At 47.3% G+C, this 27,277-nt stretch overlaps 1 protein-coding gene across 1 annotated transcript in view; it reads left to right on the forward strand.

The window, feature by feature from the left end:
- LOC128721480 (semaphorin-5A) overlaps nt 1-27,277 on the forward strand; it is a 96,666-nt gene that overhangs the window by 26,527 nt on the left and 42,862 nt on the right. The window contains exon 2 of the mRNA XM_053815237.1: nt 8,533-8,632. Coding sequence (XP_053671212.1) covers nt 8,533-8,632 — 100 coding nt within the window. The remainder of the gene's footprint in view (nt 1-8,532; nt 8,633-27,277) is intronic.

A 27,277-nucleotide genomic window follows, 5' to 3' on the forward strand; every position in this document is an offset into this window, starting at 1 on the left:
AACAAGAACCACGGAACGAGCCGGGTTTAAATTTCGGCCTATTTTGGCGTCCTTTCTTTCTTGCCAGGCTACTTTCTCTCGGCCGGTGCGTGTGACATCTCTATCTCGATTATTTCATTGATGTTTTGCAAGGATTCCCCATTCCGCTGCACTCACCTAGCATCCCATACCGCCTGCTGGTGATCCTTTCGCAGATCAAGCGGAGCGTGTCAGGAATATGCATTTTTTAATATACCCGAATCAATTAATGCGCACCGTCGCGATCGGGTGCCGCTAATAAAGTGGGTTGGGGAGGGCAAAAGGAGCGTTTGGTCGATCGTAAAATTTAAAATGGCCCATAAAACCGTAAAGCGTCATAACCGTTTACATTTTGTGCTAACCGAAGGCCAATTATGGCTGTTTAAGATAAATGCGTTGTATAATATTTCCATAACAATCCCGCTCGGGCGTAGGGCCGGGCGTGTGTCGACGGCTTGACAAAACGCTCATTTGCGGTGGCCAAATTTCGAGACACTTCAAGCTCGCGGCTCGCTTGAGACACTTCCATTTCATTATCGGCGCAGTTGTGGCGGAAAAATGTCGAACTCGAATGAGCTCGTTTTTGCAGTCCTTCTCCGTCTTTTTCTTCGGCAAGTGGCGTGATTGCTCTTGAAAATTCGTCCAGCGATTGAACGTCGTCGATTATGGCAATCTCCATGTCCCGTCTTTTCCAACCGCGAAGCAAACCCGGTTCAACTGGGTGAAATACGGAAACCTGCCTCGACCGTTTCGGACGGAAAATTCAGTTCCCGCGGATGCCGGCCCCCGGTATCTTTCTCCCATCGACAACTGTGGGCTGCAGGCGATTCGCAATGGGCTCGAATTGGCCAAACTCGCCTCGAAATGGGCTGCCGCGGGTATCGCGAAAGCACCGTTTGGCCTGGCCATGGGGATTTCCTTTTGCTCCCACATTGACGCTTCGTTGCACTGAGGCCCCATCCTTCTGGTGATTGATTGACCGGCTGCAGAACGAGAGAGAAAGAGTCGCGTTGTTGGAATTTCCTTGCATGCCATTCAAGGTAAAGTGTGCAGCTTTTCCCCCGTTGAACGATCGAGCTCTCGCGGAACGATCTCTTTTTTGCCATTTCTGTCAATCGATAGCATCCGTAGCCGGCATGGCGGGATGAAAACGTCGCTGACGTAAACGGTATTGACTTGGGTTTCTGGTGTCAGGTTTTCGGAGCTGCAGCGCAATTCCAGCGCAGGTTTTTTTTTCGTTGTTGATATTTCGCGCGCTTGCATTTTGTTGACTGAGCGAATTGTGAGACGGAAAGTTTCTCCCGCATGGGGTGATGTTTAACGATCGCGAGGGTTTGAGGAATTTTCCTTTTATACCCGAAATGTTTCCCTTCATCCGAATCGTTTCCCTGCGCTGCCGAGCAAACGGCCTTAACGGATGTCAGTGGTGCTAATGAATCAAAACCGGATCATAAGCGATAAAAACGCGTATCTTTTCGTCACTGGCATTGTTGGCTATCTGCTTTCCTGGCGAAAGCAAACACGAGACGCTCTTTTGTGTGAATTTTCCGTGCTAGCGCTCTTAGGGCACGCGATTGCAATCGGAGAACATTTTTCCGGACCCGTGCGTGTCTCGGCTTCCTCGTATCCGTCAATGTCATCGTCCGGAAAGTGCACTTAAGTGCATCCCGGGCGCAATTTACGCCTGGGGCCGGGCGTGCGACCAGCTTGTCGACGTGCAAGGGAGGTTGGAAAAGGAAACCTTCCCAAGTCGTCTTGACCTAGCACCGGATCAGATTATTACGATTATGATAATGATAATGGGGTGGTTGGATGGTTTGATGGTTGCGCTTCAAAGGGGAAGGAAATAAGTCAAAAAAAAAACGAGAGAAACATATTCTCCATCTTGTTCCCAGCCACACATGTGCATGTACATGCATTACCACGGGTTCGTTGCTCGTCGCTCGCTGCAGTCTTTTGATTAATGACGCTTTGAATTGCGATGAATTTTCATTGCAAATTTGACAGAATGTGCAAGCGCTGGCCCGGTTACAGCAGCTGTATAGCGAAGTTGTTCAGCCAGCTGGCCTGCTTGGGGCTGGCCCGTTCGTTCGTAGCTGCTGTTTTGATTTATGGCGAAAGATTACGGTTTCGCTGCGACGTGGTCGGGAAGGATGGGTCGGTCTTTCTTCCGTCAGTCTTCCGTCGATCGGCATTTTCTTCCGCACACCAGCGAGCTTCAGGCAATGCTGGCACGGTTGATCTATCGCGCGATCGGGATCGATATTGCCGGTTCGATCGACGAACAAATCGATGTCTCGGACCGGCCACTGTCGTTCTACAGCCTTTCTGCCAACGCGGGAGCTGATAGCCACTCGTGCTGTTCAGATGAAGGCATGCGGCTAACCTGGCTTGGCCTTCTGGTCTGGAACAGGTACCGGTCCGTTCGGTATTGGAGCCTTATGCGGCGGACAATCCGGGGCACGCGGTCGTCGGGATGAAGCAACTCGACGTGGAAACATGCACACTTTGATCCCGATCTTGATTTTCCCGTCATCGTCATGCGCACAGGTCTCGTTTGCTCGTTTGGCCGTCGGCCGTATAACTGTCAATTTGTACGTCCGTCAAAGGCTGGAAGCGATAACGCCTAACAGCGGTCGAGAGATCGATGCAGGTTTGAGTTGAGGCGGTCAGTAAACGGAAGCCTACTTTGAATGAGGCGATTCGATGGGGATTTCACTTCGGTGTTCGATCATCCATTAAGATGCGATTGGGACGGTGTGATGCACCTCCCAGGACTTCGGAAGAATCGAATGGACTGAAGCAGGATGCCCTATGACAGCGTGACTTTTGAAGGGATAATATTTCAGAGTCATTCTCCCAAGCAACGACGGTTGACATGGACAGTTCATCCACGCTCATCTCTGGCAGAAAGTTGTTCTTCCCAGAGAAGGAGGACTTTTAAAGTCAAACAAACGATTTAAACTGCACCGACAGCAAGGCGACCAGCTCTGCCTGGGTCGTGTGGTATAAATGGTGGGAAATAATGCAGAAACTTAATTTTCTCCCACCGATTGTGCAATTTGAATGTAACGGGAACGCATGAGTGTAGTCCATAATTTAGTCGCACTGTGAACAACGCTGGGCCGCGAAAAGGGTCCGGAAAGAGAAGCAAAAAAAAAGAAACAAGGCGACGAACCGTGTCCAGCCGCGAGATACCACAGAAACAGATGATTGCTACCGGGGAAGTAAAAATTAAATTATCAAAATTAAGGTCATAAATGTGTAATCAATTATTAAGGCGATGAAACTGCGCGAGTGCGGTGGCGCAGAAGGGATCTTTTTATTTTTTCTTTCAGAAGGGTGCATTGATGTTTTATTTTCAGCGGTTTGGCTCTTGTATTCGTCCTTATCGCTTCAGGGAACGTCTCCATTGCGGTTTGTTTTTTTTTTGTATCATGAATGACCCATTTCCCCACGGATCGTCTCACGTTGTGTGTGAGCGTGTTTTTTTTTAATATTCACTTCATCGCATTGACAAGGGCTCAAACTCGTCGAGAATTCCATCTCAGACTGCCTGGAGCGAGTGAGCCAAAACAGGTTGGTGAAAGAACGGCCTCATTGGACGGACTTTCGGTGTACCGTGTTTACTTATGGTGAAAGTTCTCTTCCCGTTTGCTCACGATTTGCTTCGTACATCGAGTGACGAATTACACAAATTACATTCTTTTAGCGTTACCTTGAGCGAGCCCAAGGTCCCGGGGAGGCGGTCCAGTTCCCAGCGATCGCTAATACACGCGAACCGCGCTTGGGAGCCGAAACTCGAAGGGATGGTCCACTCGTAATAACAGATGTTTTCATGATAATTGAGCGCGATTTAATTACTATTCATTGAAATCAATCTTATTTAGCGAACAAGGACGAATCTTCGAACAGCGAACCCCTTCCCAGTGCCGTTTGCGATTGCGTCCGGGCCCGTCCCGTCCGGATGCGTTTTTAATTTATTTCGTCCACCGCAACCGGCTTCACGTCACCCATTATTGCATCAAATCGGTGCCATTTTCGGTGACGACGAAATGAAGAGATCCTTCTGACGGTGCGGTTCATTCCGCGATAGGGCAGCACTTTTGACAGCGATGAATTATTGTGTCGAGCGCTAAAAGGCGCATGAATGGGCCGCGCAAGAAGGGCCATTGTTTTATGCTGATTGGTTCATCATGAGCGGCAATGGTTTTATTTCGGCTTGCTGCGAAGCGAATCGTAAAGCCGCCGGCATCGTCCTGCTTTTGTTGGAGCCTCTGCGGTTTGCGTTTTATGGCCGTAGTTCGATTTTTCTTATTTGCCTTTGCGAACCCTACCCAGCTCAATAAAGTAAACCACTGGTCCCCGCGGGTGTAAAACAACCGCACGATGGCTTTATTAAATCGCATGCTTAAGCCCGCACGGGGACGTTCACTTTTTTGGTTTTAATCTTCCACGGCAGGACATTTCGAGGCGAACGCAAGAGCAAACGAGATCCTTCCAGGGACGAGTTGGCATTGGTGGATTTTGGCACATGGCGATGGTCGCTGTAAGTGTGTGTATTGTAGAGTTTTTTGTTGTTGTTCGTTTGTCACACATTGGCCCAACACTTTAATTAACTTATTTCATTTTCCACGTCTCTTCCTCCTGTTGGCCGCTCGCAAGAGATCTCATCGATGCGTTTTCTCTATCCCTTCGACTAGCGTGCGAGGGTTTCGCGAGTGCGTCTCGCTTTTCATCTCCGTCCTCCGTCCGGATGCTACTCCTTCTGCGGTAGCTCACCATCCACGGACAGTTTCTTCTTGATCCCGTTTATTTTATTTTCCACATGTTTTTGCCCCGCTCGGTGAGGGCCGCTTCTAGCGTCTCGATGCGCTGCTTGCGCGACAGGCAACCCGCCGGATCGCCGTTCCTTTTACGGTCATCTTGGTCACGGACGGTGACAACCACTGCGTCTGGCTGTCTGTCGTGCCGGTTCGGAATGGTCTCGCTCTTCGACGAACGGCTAGAAGTCGAACGGGAACGGTGCTTTCGGTGGACGTGCTTCTAAGTATCGGCTTACGAACGCACTGTTCCAGACTCCAGCCCGAGGGCTCTGTGAAGCTAGAGAAGGGTGTGCTCATTCGAAGCCGGCCGGTTTCATCGGGTTTCTGGACTGGTCCGGAATCGGTTACGTGGGTACTTATTTACGCACCAAGGTACCCATTTCTCCTGCAAAAAAAAAGATCCTTCGCGAGAACGCCGGACTGGCTTCTGCGGACTTCCGACTCGCGGAACAGGAACACCGAGCTCGTTGGAACCGGCCACATACCGTTTAAGGTCAACGGTTGCGTTGGACACTTGTCACCATATCAACCACACTCCAACCCCCTCAGAAGCCATTCGAGAGCTAGCCCCAAGCCGGCGTTAATTGGGAGCTTTTATCGAATCGTGTCAACGAACGCCTTGGGGCATGGACTTGTCCGGCTGTCGATGGCGATGCACTTGCCGATCGATACGATAGCCCAATCGGCACAAGAGGATATCGCATCGACCTCCGACTCCGATAAAGCGTGTCAAGCTGTGCGCGATACGGCGACATTTGAAAGCGACCTCCAAGACCGGTAGTTGGCACAGTGCGTTGTGTCCTAATACACCAAGCCACTGGTGACGTGGATTACCTTCCCGTGTGTGCCGATTTGACTGGAGATCGAGGTTCTCCAAACTAGCCACTATCATGTTTGTCTTAATGCGTGATTTATAGAGCATGTTTCCGTCGTTATCTCTCACCGTTTACACAGTGCCAACGTGCTCTGGGGGAACGTTTACCGAGTGTGATAATTTATCATGCACCGCCAGGAGGAAGCATTATGTTGTCGCGACATGAGCACGAGCTTGAACGAAAATACATCAGGAATCTTGGACTTCGAAACACGGATCAATCGTGCACCATCGTGCGCATTGTGGAGATGTGGAAGAAAATATGCTACACCCTAGACGCCTCGTAAGTGCTGTTGTTGCGTTTGTTAGAAAAGCAATAAATGCTCATTTCTGCGCTTGCGTGGCAAACATAAGACCACCATTATGGACGGGCGTAAGATTCAGCGTGGGGAGATTCAATTAAAACCGTGCCCTAAGCACCCTCATCGTACGCTGGCAGGCTCGCAAGGGCGTTAAAGCCACGTACATGCTCCGGATGCGGACTCCCTTTCGGCCACGAAACGGTAAACCACATTCACTTTTTGTGCCTTTTCTTTTCAACGAAGCGAGAGATTTTGTTGTTGTTTCCATCCTACGACTCTACGGTGTCGCGTGCCTTTTTATGTGTCATTTTGCAACCCGGGGAGGGAATTTAATCCATTGCGTGGTTGAGATGCATGCAACAGGGCGCACTAAATGAGCGTATGAGTTACAGAAGTAATTAAAAGTGCTTGTAAATGGTGAATAATAAATTGATGCAGTAAATCCCCCGCAGCGATCGCGTAAGCGCACCGATAGTCTCTCAAATTTCAGATTAGAAAGCAGCAACAGATGCAGATGATGTTTAATTTGCAAAAAAAAAAAAACATAACTTAAGAACTATTCTAACCAACGTAATAGGCACGATCAGTAAGTCCCAAGCCAAGTTTAATTAATTCTCTCGCAGGCAATTCTCATTAAGCCTTTCGAATCATAGGCGAACAATCATGCAGCATAAGTTCATGAGGGCATTCAGCGAGCCAAAACGTGCCGTTTATGCTACGATTCCATTCGTTCGCGATTCGAAGTGAAGAGTTTCGAAAGCATAATGCACAGAACCGCAAAATTGCGGGCACAGAAGAAGGGGATCATGATCATGTCGTTAGCTCACTCGGCTCCGGCCAATTCCCTTTTTCCTTCCAGTTTGAAGTAAGCATTGTCATTGAAGTTGACTCGAGTACCTACCCAACACTAGGTTGAATGGTAGCGTTTGTACTATTTCCTTTCCGTCCCCGTTCAAATCCGTTCATAATCCAAAGAACCCTTTTTTTCCGACTCGAAGGAAGTTTGGCCCATAATTTATACACGCTCACAACAACGGTGGCCCTCGATGCCATTGTTCTTCGGGAGTGCCGTTCTGCGGGAGCTCCAGCGATCCTACGGACCTACGAACCTGCGATTGTGTGAACGTGAAACGGTGGACGGATTGGCTCGGGCGCAATTTAAATAAATTGATAAAATCTTATGCAACCCACCGGCAGTGCTCCGGCAGTACGTCGACGAATCGATTTCTAAGAGACACTTCTCCACCTACTGCAAGAGGTACTGCAGAATCCGTAGCCCTTGCCCTAGCCCAGGCTAAGATTCCCTTTATGCGCACGTACATGCTCTCGTGGTTCCGTTCCGAAGCGAGCTCTAGTAGAAGCTTGCCGATTGTCTGTACTTTGCACCGTTTGTGTTGCTGCTACACGCGAGTGGTGGAGTTTTTATGCTACCGATGCAGTCGAACCTTTAGCCCTTCGTTGGTCGCGGTTCTGCGAGCAGCTTGCATGCGCAAATAATTAGTCTTTCAGTGTACAAACAAATGATCTAATGGTGGAACGTTGTTTATGATTATGAGGCAATCTCGATGGGGGCAGATTGCCGCAATCGGAGCGTCAAACGGCAACCCCAGAACCGGAACGCGCTGTATTTAGGGCCGGGGTTAAGATATAGCGGCAGCGAGCGAAGAATAGGCAGTAATACGGCAGCCATTAAGTGGCCCTTCGGTTGGTTATTGATGATTATTGGCTGCACATTAGAGAGCGCTTGTCCGTTACGGAATGTTCTTGCTTGCGGGCGTGGAAACAATTCCACCCGCTGGTCGCTATGGAGGTTCATGGGTTTTATTGAGATGTATGAATTGAAAGGGCTCGGGAATGGCAGCCTAATTTTTGAGAACTCCAAAAAGCCCCATTCTACCAAGAAGTTGACCTTCGGGGATGTTAGGACCTTCCCCGACAGTGTCGCTAGCTATCGCTTCAGGTACAGATCGTATCTTGTAGTTGGCAAACCTCGCTTCCTCGCTTCCAGCCAGAAACAATGCGGTGCTTTATCTCTTCGATCATTGCGGTCGCGGTCAGCATTGTTCCAGTGTCTCCGTTCGCTAAGAGGTCCTACAATATCTTGCGCAAACAGATGTTCGGGACGTGCCCATCCATGGAGGACAAGTAGAGGATTGCGGTGTGCCATTAGCGAAGTTGTGAGGTGTGTGTTTTTTCACTTCATGTGCAATTTCATAAGTGCTGAAAGGAACCATTTCTTTGTGCGTTGATTTTCGCTTTCACGCCTCGCTCGATCGCCGACGATTTGCCTGAAAAGGAAGCGACTGGTTGAAGGAGTTACTGAGGTGATGAGTAGTTCGTCATCTTGTTTTTAAATCTTTACTCCTCCGCCCGAAAGAAGCCTGGTTAAAGGATGCATTGAAGTGATGACAATCGCAAGATTAATTGTATTGAAAGCTGTTTAAAAATCTCGCTAAATCTTGAGTAAAATCAACGTAAAATAACGTGTTCATGTTTGAAATTTCTCCTCCAGATCTACTGCTGTCTGCCGATCGGTACACGGACCCAAATGTGACGTCGTATTCCCGAATGCTGACTGACGTTTCCGGTGATCAAATAATAGTTGGAGCAAGGTAAGGAGGTTCATTTAAGACGCGATTGGTTACATAATTAAATGCATTCGATTTTTTTTTTGGATGTCTCACAATCCGACCGGTTGCGCTGCACACAAAGCAGACAATAAAGGAACCCGGGGGAACTAAAGCTGTAAGCGATCGTGAAGAAAACAAAAAAAAAGCATACATATATTCGTCGCAAGATTCGTATCAGGGCACATCTGCACTTAGCATGGAAAACATGACCGGCTGTTTCGTTATCGTAGCTGTGGCTTCTAACAAAATCTCAGCCTCTCTTTCGTTCCGTTTCGTTTCGTTTCGTGATCATGATCGTTTAATGAACGATGAAAATATCATAATGACCACGTGGAAAGCCGAGGAATCGTTCCGTTTTGCAGCATGCAGCTGCTTTCTCCGCCATCCTCCGTGCAGTTGTGCCTTTTTTGAGTATCCACAGCATCAGCCACCTTGCTGAGGAAGCGCTTTTTTGCTCTCTTCTCTCGTGCCATGCTTGGATCATTACCACACACTGCACGCGGCCACTCGGAGTCCGCCATTTTCCGGTCACTATCGTGGGTCTAATGGTCATTGTGGGATCGATTTCATCGGGCTCGTCGTACTGAGGCCGATCGCCAGGTCGCCGGGCTTCGACGGATACGTGCCACGATGGGCCATGGTGTGGAAAGTAAAAGGTCCCGACGTCGAACCTGCCGGTCAGTCGAGTTGCCGGAGCAAAAAAGAGTCCCACGTCGGGCTGGGTGCAGCGGGTTCGCGCGTATGATTACTTTCATTTCACCTTCCGGTCATAATTATCGATGCGAACAATGATCTTTCGCAGCACTTCTTCGTTTCGTTGCCTGCGGCCCTCCGAAGGCGGACGTCCTTTTGCGAGGGGTGAGCCGCCATTTCGGGCACTTTCGCGATCGTGGGAGGAGAAAAAGAAATGGGCCTGAACGAACGTCGCATCGCGATGGAAGGCGCTGGAGAGCGAAGGGTGGCGTGGTAGAAATTCTCGACGTCGACTGGCGTGTCGATTTGTGGGAGGATACTGGTTTAAAGACGCCACCGCAATCGTTAGCAGATGGAAGTGGGCTCGAGGATTGTTTATGGGGCTCGTTCAAGTCTGATCGGAGGCCTCCTTTTATGATTTCCAGGGTTCGTGGGATGTGCTGCGTGGTGGAGATGAGTTGAGTGGGCCGGAAACGGATCATTTTACCAAATTGGTTTTTTTTGGGATTTAAAATGACTCTAAAAAGAAGTCATTTATGTTTGCGTACGCATAAGCTAGGAAGTCCATTGAAATCAATCTTCTCCGAGGTTTGGAAAAATACCTTCTTGTTCATTTTCTAAAATTGAATCGGGTTGCAGTGTCCGTAGTTTAGCTTATTTCAATTAAATGAGAGTCAATTTTAAACAGGGTCGTTTTTGTGCCCACCTTTTTCAATCGAATCTGGTTTGAGGGAAATGTTTTTGTATTGTGAAATTTTTATTGAAATTACGTTTCCTGTCGCACATTCGAAAAAGTGAACGGGTCTACCCGGGATGCGATATCCTCGACGCGAGGATGCACTTTCCATTCAGGATGCACTTGCAGGCCGTTCAAAATTCCACATAATTGGCATCGTAACTCATAACTCGGACTGCGGGGCAATAACGGGAAGAGCGTGCCAGAGTGGGAAGACGGTGAAAAGTTGTGCAGAAAAACTGGGCGAAAGTGAAAAAGAAGGCGAACACACGATGCGATGTTTCGCGCCCAAGCGCGGTAGGTGATAATGAAGAAACTAATTTACAAAAATGGAAAGAAGGCTCTTTTGGGGCAGGCCGTTGTTGGGAAACGGTTTTTGGGAAAAACAGCTTTTGGCTACAGCATTACCGGTCGGGTTCGACGATCGATTGAAGGAGTAAAAAACACGGGCCGATTGTTAAACGATTGGTTTGGGATCTTTTTTATTTCACCTGTGCATGATTCCCATGTGAAAATTGCTAGCGAAGAAAGCAAAGTTATATAAATAAAATGCAACAGCGAGATTCGTAAAATATATGCACTTTAACTGCTTCATCCGCGCAAAGATCACTCAAGATTGCCAAAAATATATCATGTTGCTTCTCGACTTGTTGTTTTGAAGTGATTGCATAAATATGTTGGTCTACCTTTATTGCGTCGGTGTCGATTGTTTTAATTCTTTGCGGCAGTTAAGCTTATCGGCTGTGATACGAAGCCTCCGTCGAGTACGAGCTGAAGTGTCATCGAATTAACCGTAATGAAGCGAATGATTGCCTTAAGGGAAACCCCAGCCCGTAAGCCGCGTGTCAACATCAAGCGAAATAAAGGTCACTCCTATCTATATGCCAGTTTTTGCCATCGAATCGACCAAACCGCGACACGATGCGATGGTGGATCGCAAAATGCAGTGCAAAATGCCTTTTTTTTTCTTCGCCAACTTCAACGATCGCCTGTCGCTCGCCCGGGGGCCTACCTTAAAACTCCACAAACTATCTCGTAACTGTAAAACCCTATAATGCGGCTCTTATCGGGCCGCTTCCACACATCGTGTATACGCCGTCTTTATGGGCGGTCAACTTTTTCGGTTTCGATGCGATAGGCGACAAGCTGCAGTCTCGGGGGAGGGCATCGAAAATGCACCCGAGCTGGGAATGTGTCCGGACCAAGTGCAACTGCCGGCCCGAAAATGGTGACGGGATTGGGTATTTAGTTCAAATTTTGGAAGACGGGAAATGCGTCCCGGCAGCGGGCCGTTTTTCTTTCCCTTTTTATCGGGCGGGTCGGTAAAAAGGGGTTTAACGTGGAAACGAAATTTAAAAGATGAGATAAAAATATGAGGCCTCACTACCGCCCGCGTAAGTTGAGATATGACAAAAGCGTGGAAAAGTAAGAAAAAGTGGGCACCGAAACAGAACCCACATTAAAACCAGCGCAATGGTCGCCAATGGCACGAGGCTTTTGCGTGACGGTTGGCGTTCGCGTGTGCAGTACACGCAGAGCTTTTCGTACGAGTCGCGGCACTTGCGGGAGCCTCGTAGTTTAACAGCGTGCAGGTTTCGCGTCCACGGTCACGACATCGCGCGAGGTCTCCCGAAAACCGTCACCGGCGCGTCGGCTTAGTAGAATTATTTGCCCGTCCGAACATGCACTTAACTCAATATTAAACGTTGAAATAATTGTCACAATAAACGGCGTATTTATGGGCGACAGCGACCGCCCGACCGGTCGTTCGTCCGGTGCGTTATATTTTACGAGCCCTCAACCCAACGTGGCGTATCACTTTTCCGCTTCGTTGTGGATTTTTTTTTGCACTTGACACGGCTGGGTTTCGCGGTTTTATTTCTACCCGCCGCCAGTACGATAACGATCGTGCGATTTGTAATTGGTGTGTGAGGTGAATTAATTTTTTACGGTCCCTCTGGGCGACAACAAAAGGGAGAGGTTCAAATTTCGGTTTCAGGTGAAATGTTGAAAAACCCATCCTCCCATTCCATGTGGGGCACGTTCGCGCGAAATCCGATCCACCGACCGACCGATCGGTGTCTAGCTAAATGGTTTCCTAATTGTGTCCCTTCGCCCAGGGAAGTCGCAAACGCGCATGACGTTGACGAATTTGCATCGGGATCCTATTCCAATTCGTGTGGCAAATCAACCAGCCCCATCCAACAACCGCTCAATCATTCACCGTCTTGAGGTCCTTTTCACTGTCAAGGCTTAGCGCCGAAATGGCTTTGATCGCGCGGGTGAAAAAGGAAATCGAACGAATAGATGTTAGAAAGAGAGAGAGAGAGAGAGAGAGAGAGAGAGAGAGAGAGAGAGCTCTCTAGCTGGCGGCATCGTTCGCGGTACTAATGCGCGCATTCGCGATCGTATCGAACTTATCGCGTTTGACGGGCGAAAAACTTTCTCCCCGATTTTGATTTGTCCCCATCAAATGAGGGGGAGGTTTTATACCACCGCGGGACGGTCGAGGGAGTGCGGACTCTCCCTAGATGGACACGGTTTTATCGCAGCCTGCACCCGGATTATGGCTTTTTGCTTCATTAAAAATATACTGTCAATTTTATCGACATCAGTGCCAGTGAATTGTGTTCCGCGTCTTTCGCAATCATCGAATCGCGGGGAAACGCAGATTGTGTGCATTTTTTTCTCCATTTTCTAACAGGTTCAACGAAGCGGAACTCAGGTGTTTAGGTAGTAGCACTAAACACGGGTCATTTGTGCATATTTTCGGTGGTTCATGTGCTATGACGCCGTCAGCGTGGAATTTCACCAACGGAGGAATGGTCAAAAGGAATAAAAACGATGGGCGATGGAGTAGAACTTTGTCATTCGTGTCCTTTCATCGCACCGTTCAGTAGACTCTGGCATGCGTTTCACCTGCTATCGAGAGTGCGCTTTCACCTGCCGCAAATCAACCCGAAACACTTGTCAAATCAACCGACACGACCCCACGATTTGGCATGCCATCTCTCGCATCTTTTAGCGGAGATTTCTTTTTCATCCCCTAATTTCCATGCGACGGACAATGGGACCTTCCCGAAGGGAGATCGCCACCCCATCGACCAACCCCTAACGTGCTAATGGGCACGATGATTGGCAACAAATGTCCGCTTGTTGCGCACAAAACGGCACGCCGAGTGATTGAAATGTTGGTCGCTTTTCATCTGTCTCGGCACCGGTACGATTCTGAGGCCTTCACAGCCCCAACCGGACACCGGATTCCAGGTCAGTCGGGTTAGCGGGAAATGCGCGATCACAAGATCAGAGCACAGGCGGCCCGCACTTGTCATCTAGTAATTAGAAGAAGATGCCAGATCGGATGCTCGAGAAGCTGAAGGCACTTCTCAGCAACACGCGGAGATCGAAACCGAGCGGCCAGATTCACAATGAATCGTTTGAATCTCATTAGTAATCGCTCGCCGACGCAACGGCCGGCGTGGTGATTGCGATGAGTTTTTAATTGGATTCAGCTCGCGACTTGGCTCGCGTTAGAACGCGCTGAGGAAGTGCTCGGTTGGTGTAGAACGAGTTATTTTTTTTTTCACTCCCCACTCCAGCATCACTCGGAGTCGCGTTGAGTGGACACGATTATCGCATCATTTATCAAAGGGCGCTGGTGAGAAGCGACGTGAAGAAGAAGCACAAGAACCAAACGCTGTTTGATGAATGATCTTCAAAAGTATCGCCACATCGTAGGCGCGGACGTAAAGGGTCATCGAGAATTGCCTGCAGCACTGTTGGAATCTGCTCTGGAGGCGACCGAGAGGCATTCGAGAGGCATTGGCCATTTCCGTTCCCGTTAGTCTGTCAAATGATGGTCCTGAATCGATCGGTTTTGTGGATCGATTTCGATTTTGCAAACAACGAATGACACGCCGCCAGTCTGATGGGTAATAGGCTAGAATAAATACTGTTCTTCCGTGATTAGCGACTGTATTCATGGTGAAAAATTTGATATTGATTTTCACTGCAGACATAAGGCTCGCTTGCATGCGAATTGTTAGCTCACGATCTGATGAAAATAGAATTCTTTATTTAGTTCATATATTATGTCTTGTGAACGTAACCCACCTTCCCGACGTTTATATTTCCTTCAACTAATTACAAGCGATAATTTGACTGCACACGCCACACGTTATCTCCGCCATCGGTGCAAATTGGGCACGATTTGGCTTCCAAAATTGTTCCCTCGTTTCTAAAACACGACTGCTACCACCTGGAATGATGTAAGCACCATGAACTCAGCGAGCTCATGCAGAGCCGCAAAGGGAATCCTTCGCGCCATCTTACACCCCACGGGAGAGCGTTACCTAATTAATTAGTTACACTTTTTGCTTGTGGTTGCTCCAACGGGATGCTGTCGAGTTGCATGCCACACGGCACCGGGAAATCGACGACGGTGTGTACTTGTTTCTTTTTTTTTGTGCTCTCTTCTTCCCACTAGAGCCCTCTGGGCTAAAGGCTGCGAGCGTGCAAAGACTCATTTGACCGTGTGGGATCTCCAAAATGCATGCTACATGGCTCCGGTTACTCTGGTTTTGGTTGCACAGGGCTGTGCGTGTAAAACCACCACCGCCTGGGAAGGAAAGGGCTTGTTTGTGGGTTTTAATATTGCCGTTGCTTGTCCTCGCCTCTGATTGGTGTGGGACAACCGCGGGGAAACCGGGAAAAACAAGGATGCCCCTTTTGGGTTTCATACGGGTGCAGCAAAAAATGAGGAAGAGTTATCGATTCTGTGAAATTCCGCACGAAAAGAACCGCACATCCTGGCACATCGGATTGTGGTTACGCTGGTAGAAGAATATTTTCAGAAGGCATTGGACAAGGAAGAGCGTTTGTAAAAGAGACTCGTGTAACCAGTTTGCAGTGTATGGTCAAGTGTAGAATATGAATAATTTGGCGGATTTTAGTTGGGCTTCGTATCAACTCATATTGTCGCTAGTGTTTTCCTGATGAATTTAGTCGAACAGAAATCATGTAATTTTGCTCAACTGGATGTTTAGAGATTTTATTAATTTGTTTTGAAATTCCAGCATTACTAATGAACTTTTTGGTTATTTATTGAGCTTGTATCGTAAAATAATTGTTTCGGGATGGTTTTGATTGGGGCAGTGGGGCAGTGGGAAAATAAATCTCTTCCGCCTAACCAGCATCGGTAATAAATCGTACTGGCAACAACGCTGTAGGGATCTGTCCCAATTACTTTCCCGTAAGGCGATTTAAAAAATCCATTCAGGATATACTTCTGCTCAGGGTGTAATGCAACGTGGTTTTCGCTACGATAATGATCAACCGCCGAATGGCTTGCATGTGCCTTACGGCGAAGAAGACGTTCAGCGTGATATTGCTTTCGGTCTGCTACCAACGCTCTTTTTTGGGGTGGAATTCTACTCGTTATTTGGGAGTGTCTTTATCGTTATCGGGCACACCATCGTTGAGCCCTGTTGGGTTTAATTTCACCGATAACTAACCTGCCGATCGTCTCGGCGGCTCGTTAAAGCATCGCCAACTGCCTGCGAATAATGAGTAACGAGCCACGTTCAGGGAAACAAAAATTGCCTTTTGCACACGGCGCAAATGCGTACTTATTACCGTAAGATTTTCGCTTCCTTTTTTGCCCCCCTTGACCGACCTCTGTCGTAAGAAGGCGGTGAGGTTAACGATACGAGCATGAACCGATTCAGCAAGACAAAATCCTTCCGCAAAGCCATCGATTACACCGAGAACGGCGGGAAACCACCAGCTGGTTCCGTTCCGGGCTTGAGAAAGCATTTCGAAACGATACACCATCCAGCGTCCCTCGAGGGTGATTCCACAGGCTGCAGGAATACTGTGAAGAGTTCACGTGATATGGATATGGTTTATTTTCACTTATCCACGGGCCGGCCTCCATCTCGCTCGCATTACAACTGTTATTGACTGCGGCAATATTTTACTCGCGCATAATTAACAGCTCCCGTGTCCGCGCCTTCTTTCGGTGGGTAATGTGTCTGTTGTATCGTGTCCACCGCGAGGACGGTTCACACGGTGCTGGTAAAAGGACTCTACTGCTTCTTACGCAGGACACAGACGGTGCAGAAAATGTGAAGAATTTCGGCGTGCGAATGAACGGACCCATTACGCGAGGTGTTCAATTTTTCTCCCATAATATGATGAGACTTAATGTGGTGCATCGTTTCAACGCTGGTCTTTTGGAGCTTTATGTAATGCTTTTTGGTGCGGTGATATTTTCATGACATTAATTATATCACCATTACATTGATTTGTTGTTGCAGTTTGATTTATCATTCCGTAGTTGAGAGCTATTGTGTGCACGATTGACGCAAAAAAAATGTATCGGATATTCCTTCAGACTTTGCAAAGGATCGCTTTATTGCCGCGGTTGACCTGCAATCATTTGGGAAACTGCAAATGTTCGCGGGCCATTAATCGTTTACATAATGCTCCACCAGCGGTTGCCATCTATCGTGGGTTTGATGATATAATTCTCGTTAGCACTGCAACACGCAGAGATATCTAAGGTTGGGTTGCGATCGAAGGCACAGGCGAAAAAAACAACCCTTAGGGGAGGTTTTCAATCGTTTTTGCCATCTGTCGAGCGGAGGCACCGATCAGCAAGCGTCGTAGGAATTGAAACATCTCCAAGACCCACTTTCGGTTTTATTTTCGCCACCATTTTTCACCGCAATTCGGCTCGCCTCGTGACCCGTAGGCGAGGTGATTTTGTTGCTGCATTCATACTGCTGCTGTTGTGCGGAACGTGCGGAGGAATTGACTAGTATTTTGATATTTAGGAAGCCTGTAATTTGCGTCCCATAAAAAAACGTTTGATCGGCGAAGAAAACAAGACAAAAACGAGAGTTTTATCGGGTTTGATGAACTAGAAATGCAATATTGTGCTATCATCTTACTTAACAACCTTTTGTGATCGAAATGTTACCAACGACGTGCATGAACATATTGCCAAAAACACATTATCTGATGGGAAAAGAAAGAAACATGAAATATTTAATGTTCATATGCCATGTCCGCTAAACTGTGGCTTTTTCGTCATGTTGGATAATTTAATAGATGAAATTTTACATCGCCGTAGCCTGCGGGCTCTCCTCACACACAGCACCATTCATATTAATTAAGGCACAAAATGTGATTCGAGGGCACTTACGCCAACGCCAGCCAACTGTCGGTGATGTTGTAGCAACAAGATGGATTGCAAATTTCTAAAAACACTTAACCGACAATCCTACTTCGTTCGCGCTGGAACCACTTCGACCATCTGTTTCGTGGCGTTTGTGTGTTTTTTCCTCGCTCTCTCGCTCTCTTTCGGCTGGTTGGTGGCTTTCATGGTCGTAACGGTTGCGAATCGCTGTAGATGACATTCGAGTGCATGCAAAATACTCAACTCATCCAACGCGGTCGTTTATTGATTTTTTTCTTCGCTCCTACGTCGTGTATTCATGTTTGCTGTTTGTAAAAATAATGCCACCCCCGGTTTTTGGGCGAACATCATATCATATCCTGCTCGTCGTCTCCTTTCCTTGCTGCACGACAGCCGACACGCCGGCAAGGAGCCACGCGATCAACTTTTCTTTTTTGATTTCTCTGTGCTGCGCCTTTTTTTGCCGCTTGAGCGGGCGATTTTTCTCCTTCTTAATCGACGCCACTGCCTTCCCTGCGATCGCGACTTTTTCGATGGTTGCAGTTGCAGCTGAGTGTAGGGGTTTTGCCGAACCCGGGACTAGTCGGGCTCGTGTGTAAAGGGTATGAGTCGCCGAACTGGTAGTGCTACTGCCGCTGCCACCTTCTGTTGATGCTGCACACGGTCGCTTGTTTGCTTTACGTGTCAAGGAGTATACGCCTGCAACTGCACGGCTCGAGGGAACCCACTTTTATGAGCCACTTTTGCCACCTTTTTCCTTCGGTTTCTGGCCCTCTCTTCCCAGGGCGGAGGAGAGGCTTGGGCACAGTGTGGTGGTGAAGTGCGATTGAATCCGAAATCGAAACGAATCACTTTCGATGGTTGGGAGCGAAATCGAGATAACTCCGGGCGTACGTGTAACCCGGTAGAGCGTGTACTGCCATCTGGATGGATTTGTGTTAATTTATCAGCCGGTGATAGTGTCCGATCGGTCGATGTTTTGATTAATGTTTCCGATAGCCGAGAACTGATAGTGTTCGATCGGTCGGACCCGATAATCGCGGGGGAATGTCACGAAAACGGGCACACCGGGTTGGTTGAGGCCGTCCGAGCGATTTGTCAATCCGGTGCGGGAAAATGCCCAACGAGCTCCAGATTGTCGATATGATTTTGAGTTGCATACTCGAGCGCAAAGAGGGCAAACATGAGCTCATTAATGCTCGTTGCGTAATTCGAACGCGGAACGCAATGCTACCCGAAATGGTAATGCCATGCGCGTGTAATTGTATTTTAATTAATTAATAACTCGACGGCTATCAAAATCTGCAGCATAAATGGTTGCGTTGTTTGGCAAACGAAATGGAAAATGTGTGAAAGCGCGCACGTAGTTGCGAAAATATCAAAACATTCAAAGCCACAACCACTCAAACACATCCGCAAGCTAGAAACATATGTATTTGCGTGATAATTTATGACCTTACACAAGGACTAATAGGCAAACAAGGCGAAAAACACGCAACAACAAACGCCGACACTGTGGTGTGTGGCTCGTAGATTTGTTTACCTCTGCCGAACAACGAAAGACTGCAACGAAAGTAAAAGCGACGAACGTGCACAAATCGCTTACAAACATCGGTGCGCGTCGGCTTCTTCTTCACATGTGATGCCGGGTCCGATGAAAGATAATTCTGCAGCAAACTTTCATTGGAGTTTGGTTTGCATTTCCTTGTGCAGTGGTTTAGTAAACCACGTAGTGTTCCGCTGAGAGTTGACTGATTCTGAATGTAATGTGTCATGTTGTGTGACAAGGTAAATTAATGGTTCGCATCCTGCTTACATCGCATGTAATGCTTGCGCGTTAATCATAGTGAGCATCGATTTTCAAGGGATCGCAGAAGGCAGGTAGTGCGAACACTCCCGAACGGAAATGGATGGTGTTTTGCCATTTTAGGTAACATTTATTATGTCAGATGGTGTGGCCAGCAGAGGACTGGTGTAATACAACACTCGCGTTTCTTTATCATGCGTAAACGAATTACGGTCGGGGGTTACTTCAAGGAGATCGTTAACCGCATAGCAATCTTCGCCTCACATCTGGAACAAGGTCGTTCGGAGGATCACTGATATGAGTTGTTCGAAAGTTGACTGAATTGATGGGTTTGTAGCGCCGGTTGGAGTAGGTGGACTTCCAACTGGCTAAATCTTCGTCCTACTAGCTATGGACTGACTGATCGACGGGATAGTTGATTATCATGAACATGAAACCAGATTAAAGTAAAAGCTTTAATTCCCGACAAAAAAAAAACGATAGTTATTAGTTTCATGTGTTTGTGTGTATGTGCATAGTTTTTAAATTATTTTGGGTTTAAATTTCTCAAATTCTTAAGCTTAAGCTTGCTTTTACTAACATTCCGATTCGCTTTAATAAACGAGGACCATGTTAAAATACGCAGGAATATTGAGAATATTTGAAACGCTTCGATCGGTTGAAGTAAGATTTAATTAAAACGATAATAAAATTCCTCCTAATGATAGAACATCACAACATCAAGCCGGTTGAAGTGCCGGATAAAGATCGCACACCGCCTTCCGAGAAAATCCCGACCAACCGCGGAGCGATCAGAAGCACTGCCTAAATGTGCAATAATCTCTCCACGTAATCCCGAACTGCATCGATAGAAGTGTCTCGAAGGGGAACGATCAGATTCAGACACGGCTGGAAACGGCGCTGCAGCTAGTGCCCTTTACCGTGCGACGGCAGGCAAATAAATTTAACCCTTAATGGACGCTATTATCACATATTAAAGCCAATTTCGAGCGTGTATAATTAGCAGTGTATCTCGCCGGGATATCTTTGTTGACCGATCGATTGCGGCGAGCTGAGGGTGTTCTACGTCAACTCGCAGCGCGATATGCCAGAGCGGCACTGCTTTTATGAACGCCTGGTCAATGCCACTCGTCCTCGAGACGCTTCGCTCGCGTCGCCAAGCCGCTGCTACCAAATGCATCCACCCATTCCAGAATGCATTGATCTAGGGTTCGGACAGCTTCGAGGAGCCACGGGAACCTCACGAGCCCAACCAGCAGGGGTATGCGGTTGATGCGAGAGCACGAAGGCGAAAGGGGTGCATAAATCTTGACGCTGAAAATATCGATTTTAATAATAATAATCAGCATGTTTAGTGTGATACGCGAGCCGCGAGAGCCCACTGCCACAGGGAACGCCTGGCAATGATGAGTGGATGTTTTTTTTGACTCACACAAGATTCGTTTAAGAGAGCAACAATCAAAACTAAAATAAGCGAAAAAAAAGGTCCAAGCTTCATCCAACTGGTGGTTTGGGACGCGCTTTTGGGACCCGCGCCCTTTTTTTACGCAACACACAGGGTCTCGTTTGGTGCGCTGCTGGATATTCTGACAGCTCTTCCGACAGAGGCCGATCGTGGGGCCAGCCGTGGGTTCCTTCTGTTAACCCCTACCTGACGCCAGAGGGCACTATGATTACCGCTTTTTCGATGGGTGTACGGTGTTCCCGTCCGAAACCCTCTTCCAGGACGTGCTTTTGGGTCGAGCAAGGCTCGGCTTCACGCGAAAAGTCACTGACTTTCGATCTTCTAGATGCCCGGCAGCAGATAAGCTGTGCGCGCGTTGCATTCCCGTTGGAAGGGACGCGAGCTGGCTGGCAAAAAGGTGCTCGAAAAGGTTTTCAAAGGGGAAAAAAGGTATAGCTGTCGGTTGTTCTGCTCGTTCGGTTTTCGGGCCATTGAAACGCTTAGCTTTTGTGTTGTGTTATAATATTTTGATGTTTTTTTTTCTTTCTTCTTTTAAATGCACTACCCTAATTTTGAGGGCGCAACAAATCTCTTCCCTCATGTGGTGGTGTGGGGGTTTTTGTGTGTTTTCATCTTTCCCATCACAGACGGGCAACATTTCGTTGACCCTAAGGGTAAACATATTCATTTATGCAATATTTATTGAACTTGTGTTTGTTTTTCGGTTGTCTTATTATAGTTTTCTCTCTCCTTACGAAGCAAACGATATCAAAGCTTGTTAGAGTGCTCGGCTCGTTAAGTGATTATAGTGGTTTCGGTGTATATAATTTTGTGAAAATTGTCCGCTTGTGTAAAAATTAATTAGTCCTATTATACACGTAACGATTTTCGAAAGATCTTCAAAAGCGATCGACACCAATTTGCAAGCCGGCACCCATGCATCAAAGCCTCTCTGTAACAAGTATCATAAACGCAGCAAGCTGTTATTTTTGCCAGGCTCGGCCGGGGTCAGGTTTGCTTTGCTCTAAACGACATCCATAAATTAGTGCCCTTTTTTATTTTCCTTTATTTTTTATGCGACGCGGTGTATGTTTTATTTATTTTTAATCGAACCATGAAGCGTCTCTTTTTTGCGCCCGAAGCAAAAGCAAAACGACGACGTCTGCAAGAAGAAAATAGCATCGCAAAATGCATTTCTCAATGCGAACCAAGCGACCGAGGGATGCCATATGTCGCGCCTTCAAATGCCACTTTGGTGGATGCCCAAGTTATGCTGCACTCTCGAGGAACTCGATCGCGATCGCTGTAGCACACGATGGACCACTATCGGGCGAGACAAAGCCCGGTCGGTGGGAGGCATTTTTCACCAGGACAAAAGAGACAACGGCATAAATTATGGGCCATGTTGCGTGCGAATGCAAGCAGATTTAATCCGGACCTAACACCTACGTAGCGCACGGGGACTTATGCTTTCTTTCTGAGTGACTTGGGCGTTTTTTTTTCGTCCGATTTTCGACATGGCAGTCCGTCCTTAAAGCTTTAAGGCAAGCTGCTTTGAATGGAATCGGTTTATGGTACGATTTGCAATCAAAAGCTGCATAAATATGCAATTATTATATTTTGTTTTTCAATATTTCATAAATGCATCCTACTTCGGACTTATGATTAATGCGGTTTATGGATAAAATCAATGAAAGGGATCATTTTTGTTGAACTTTACGTGCATGAATTACAAGCATCATGGCAGCGATAGAAAATGACGCAACCAGCATATTCCGACTAGATACGCAAATAACCACGCCGCAATAGGTTGCCATATGACTTAGGGCAATAAAAAGCATGATAAATGTAGCGTCTGCCGCAGCATTCAGATACGGCAAAGGTGGCGACCATTAGTAAAAACCCCCGGATTATGGTTGCTTGGCTGATGATGAAGCTAAATATGAATAGAATAATCATCTATGACTCCATCCAGCTGCTTTCCATTATCTACCCGTTGAAATCATTTTTGTTTCGCTGTCACCCAATTTGCTATGGAAAGCGGCGCATGTTCGAATGCTTTCATCAATGCGGCGTTAATAATTTTTCGTATTACGATAAGCATAAAAATTATGAATGTTATGGATTAGCGAACGAATGTGATACGTTATCGAGTTATTAATGCTACTGTAGCGATGGTGTTTAGTTCGACAGTCACGTCTGTTTTAGAAGGGTAAAGAATGTGTATTTTTAGTTTTTGCTTTTCAATGTGAAAAAACTACATATGTTTACTACATAAATGATATCAACATCACATACTAGAAAAAGGATTCAATTAATGATTATTGTTCGTGATTTTCAAGAGAGACAGTAATAATTCCCTCTCAACACGCGGGAGCAACCGTGGAAGTCCTAATTGCATTGGATTGCACCACGACAGCCTGAAGTACTGCTCTTAACACAGCTAAAACCATTACGAAGTGCATCGGAGCTATAGGCGTGTTCCCAACGGCGCGCTTTCGACCGTGACCATTCGTTCGACTAATCCGAGCCCGACCTAGGAAGTAGTGCCACGAAAACCCTCCACAAACGACAAAGAAAAAGAGAAAGAAGAAAACAAATCAGACACACACACTCACTAAATAAAGGAAAAACACACTCACTCGCTCGATGGGCGTGTACCGACCAAATGCACTTTCTACTTTCTTTCCATTTGCCTAAGTATAGAGTTGTCCGTTCTGACGATCGCAGGTTTGGAGATTATTATTGGCCAACGGAAGGCCCGCCATCCATTAAGGGCTACTGCTGGCCGGCCTGGCACGTGGTCCGTTGTGTAGAGAAGCTGTCCGATCTCGCGTGTACCCGGGCGTGTGTCTGAGGCAACGCTAGCGATGCACATGCAGCAACTAGAGCAAATTGATAGTTTCGTCATTGTGGTCACGATGCAATCGGAGCTACGATCGGATTGCACTGAAATGACCACCGTTGGGCGTCGCCACGGTGGCAAAAAGGGCTGGTTTGCGGAAGGTTAAAGAAAATCAGTGCACTTTATTGAGCTGCTCGTTGACCTACTGCGTAAAAATAATGATAGAGTTGTTTTACAAGTGATTGGTTTGATATTTTGCATGTTGCATTATACACGCTATCGTATTGCGGAAGATATTTTAGAACAAGTAGGAGATTCGATATAGGTTTTGTTGCATCTAAAACTAACCAAATGTACGACTACCTTACTAAAGTTCTTCCGTATGCAACGATCTGGCATGACGCAATGCACGGGATTAATGACTTTTTCTTCTTGTGTGGTTTCACGCGAGGTCTGCCCTCACGAAAGGGGGTTGGTTTTATGTAGTGTCACCTTATGGGACAATTGGACTTGCTGAAACGGGCTATCATCATAATTTTCTGCCTCATCAGCAACGTGTGTTCCTTTCGTTGAGCCGCACCCGGTGATCTTTAAAGGTTCGCCGGCGCTCTGGACCAACCGCTGACCCAGGACGGTTTGACCTCAATTTTGCTGCTTAAAGACATTAACCTACCGCCGATAAGCATCTCAATTTATAGCCCATCCGTCGAGGTGGTACTTACGCAGCCCTCCAGCTCTTAATGCTTCGCCTTGCGGGACCACTTTCGTGGCTGCAAGCGGTTCGCTTCCTCCGGGAGCGTGTCCTTCGGGCGTCGAGAGGGACGGATGGGTTAAGTTGACAGTCCGCTGAGACGTGTAATTAGCGTATTTGGGTGTCGGTCAATCATCGCAGAGCGGGAGGTTTGTTTCCCTCTTTGGCTGGTTCGCTGTAAGGACTGCTAGGGCGAAACTTGCATGCACTAGGACATTTAGTTGGGTGGTTTCACATACTACAGTCAAAACAACGCTTCGAAGCACAAGCATTCATCAATCGATCGTGTCATCAGGTAGGGAGCGAGCAATGTCGAAACTCCCGACGACTGTCAAATAGTGCGAAAGGATGCGTTTCAGATACAGATGAACCCTCGTTTCCTGCCAAGTACTGATGTAGCTCTACTTTTCTTGTACGAAGTTCTCCAATGTCCTGCCGAAGGTTACAAAATTGCTTCGATTACATCGACCGAGAGATGATGGGTAGTGGGAATAATGAAGTGCGTGAAAAGTTGAAAAGGTCAGTCTGTGAGACGGTCTTACGAACATGTTTCGGGAGATGATGATAATAAAAATGACGTCCGACAGCTCGTACGCAACGGCGGGCAATTTGTAATATTCCGTTCCGAGGCTGATCTCCTTTTTGGCGAGCGATCATATTCATCACCATTGTTGGCTGCTCTCAGGCGGGACAATGATTGATTTCGCGAACGAATGCAGCTAGATAAGCGATGCTAATCGAAAAAAGGAACAAAGCTTACTCGTGACCGTAGAAAAAGAAGGTGTTTGAAATGCCGAAGACATTCGTTCGATTGAAAAATAATGCAATCAACTTGTTGCCATTGAATTATTCAATTAATTTCATTCCACAACGATATTTCCTTTCACGCGAGCTCCTTCCCCGTCGGCAACGCGATTTGTGGGGCTATTGCCAGGGATTTAAGGTAGCAATTTTTCTCCAAGACACAAAACGAGAAGGAGCAACTACGCCAGGAGTGTGAAGGAAAGTCCCCTCAATGCAGTACCAGCTGGAAGCTAATCATAAACCATTAATTTTATTTTCGCACCGTATTTTCACACTATCCATTTCACGGTAAGCTTCCTGCCGGGTTGAGGTGCTTACAGAGAGGGTGGGCAAAATATGACAGCCAGGCTCAGGGCGGGAACCAAGTTCCGTTACTCGTTCGAATTCGGTGCGTACAGCCAGCAACATTGTCTTCGAATGCCTTCCCAGCGGTTCCGCGCAATCGTTGCTAGGAAGCGATGACCATTTTTATGCCACTTTCCACCATCCGATAACGGCTCAAAGGGACACAAAATGGGCAATACGCAGCGTTTTTCGCGCGCGTGTGTGTCTGTGCGTTTTCATTTGCGCAACAGCAAGCAATTTTCAACGTCGACCGCAAACACCAAGTGAACGATGGCGTGTAATCCGCGATTTAGTTGACGGAAGAAAACAAAGCCACAACGAAGCGACCGGCACAAGGTGAAAAGAATGAGAAAGTTTGAAACTGCTGTTTGGTTGCTGCTGCTGCCGAAGCTTTGGAACGAGAGCGGGACTCCATCGCACCGCAGGATGTAAAATATGGCAAGTGCCTTTTGGGCGAAACGCAATTTCGTTTTGTTCCTCGATCGAGAAAATGGATGCATCCCGAGGATGGGGATCGCGGTGCAAATATTTATCGCCATGTCGTTTGGTTGCGCAGTGGAATAGCCTGGCAGGATTTAAGAAAGAGCAAGCGGCTGCGTGATTTACGATCAAGTCTTTCGATTCTGTTAAAACGGTAGGCGACGAACCCTGTATCGTGGGCCATTGTCGTTCATTACAGCAGGCACACGTTTGCGGGAAGCCGCATTCGCTGTCACTTAAACCACTGACCAGCTTGTACTACGCGGGCATCGTCAGTGTGGAGAGTTTAAAAAGAAAAAAGAGAACCTAGATAACAGAAAACAAATTGTAGCAAGATCGGGACGACCTTAAAATTACAGCGTCCTACCATGTAGTTCTCTGGCGCCACCGTCACCCGGTTCGAGCGAAGGTGTGCAATTTTAAACCTCTCCTTCGTGAGAACCTGGCTTCGTTTTGCTCGTAATCAAAGTTTTATCAGCCGTTCGCATCGTTAAAGCGCCGCGGTGCTGTTGTCGCAACGCGATCCCGGGCCAGGTTGCTTCGGAAATCACTCATTTATGAAGGCACGTAAATTAAAGCTAATTACAACCCTTCGGTCACCGAGCCGAGTCTTCGAGCACCCGCTCCGTTGGCAGTGGTATTCGAGGGCTTACGCACCAGTTGCCAGCGTACGATCGATTTACCCCACCACGAGAAACTAGAGAAATGCACTGGGCGTAGAGGCGTGGATTGCATGTCGATTCGGTGCAACTGGGGAGTTTTATGGTTTCCGAAAATCATTTAAAACAATTTACACAGCGTTACGAATCACAAATGGAACGGGTGAGGTGTGGTGGAGTATAAATTATAGACCAGAAGAAGCTATCGAACGCGCTAACGACACGAGGCTCTAGGATTGCTCACAAATTTTCACAACAATAAGGTTGGATTTGGCGAAGAAAAAATGGCTGATAAATAGCTCCGAATGTTGTCATTTCATAGCTGAAAAACGCTTGAACATCGCCGACCAAATGAATTAAGGATTAAGCATCGTAATCGCGTTGCGCAATGGCACAGCTGAGCGAGTTTTGCTCGTTAGATCGATCATGTCAGTATCGGCTCGTATTCATGAGCAGTATTTTTACGGCTTATCATTACCGAGTGCCATCGTGAGCGCGTCTTAGCTTATAAGTCAATCGAAATGTAATACCACTTAGCTTAATTACAATGCATGCGGTGTTCGTACCGGCAGCAAACGGTGTTGTGGAAAAAGCTCTTTGCGGAACGAAACCCGGCACATCGAGCCATCGAAGCAGGAATATTAATTAGCAGCTCGTCGCTGTGGAATGGAAATTGAACCGAATGACACCGAGTAACCGCTCTTCTGCGCCTGTGGAAGACGAATGCTGTGAGTGCAATATTTATGCTAATGATCGATCTTATGGTGGAGGACGGTGTGCGACTGAGCCTCGTACGATCGATTGAACGAGGAAGAGAGCTTGTGTGCTGAAGTATACTATCGAACCAGTTGTCATTTACGGT

Source organism: Anopheles nili, chromosome 2 (genome assembly GCF_943737925.1).
Source record: "Anopheles nili chromosome 2, idAnoNiliSN_F5_01, whole genome shotgun sequence".
Taxonomy (NCBI): Eukaryota; Metazoa; Arthropoda; class Insecta; order Diptera; family Culicidae; genus Anopheles; species Anopheles nili.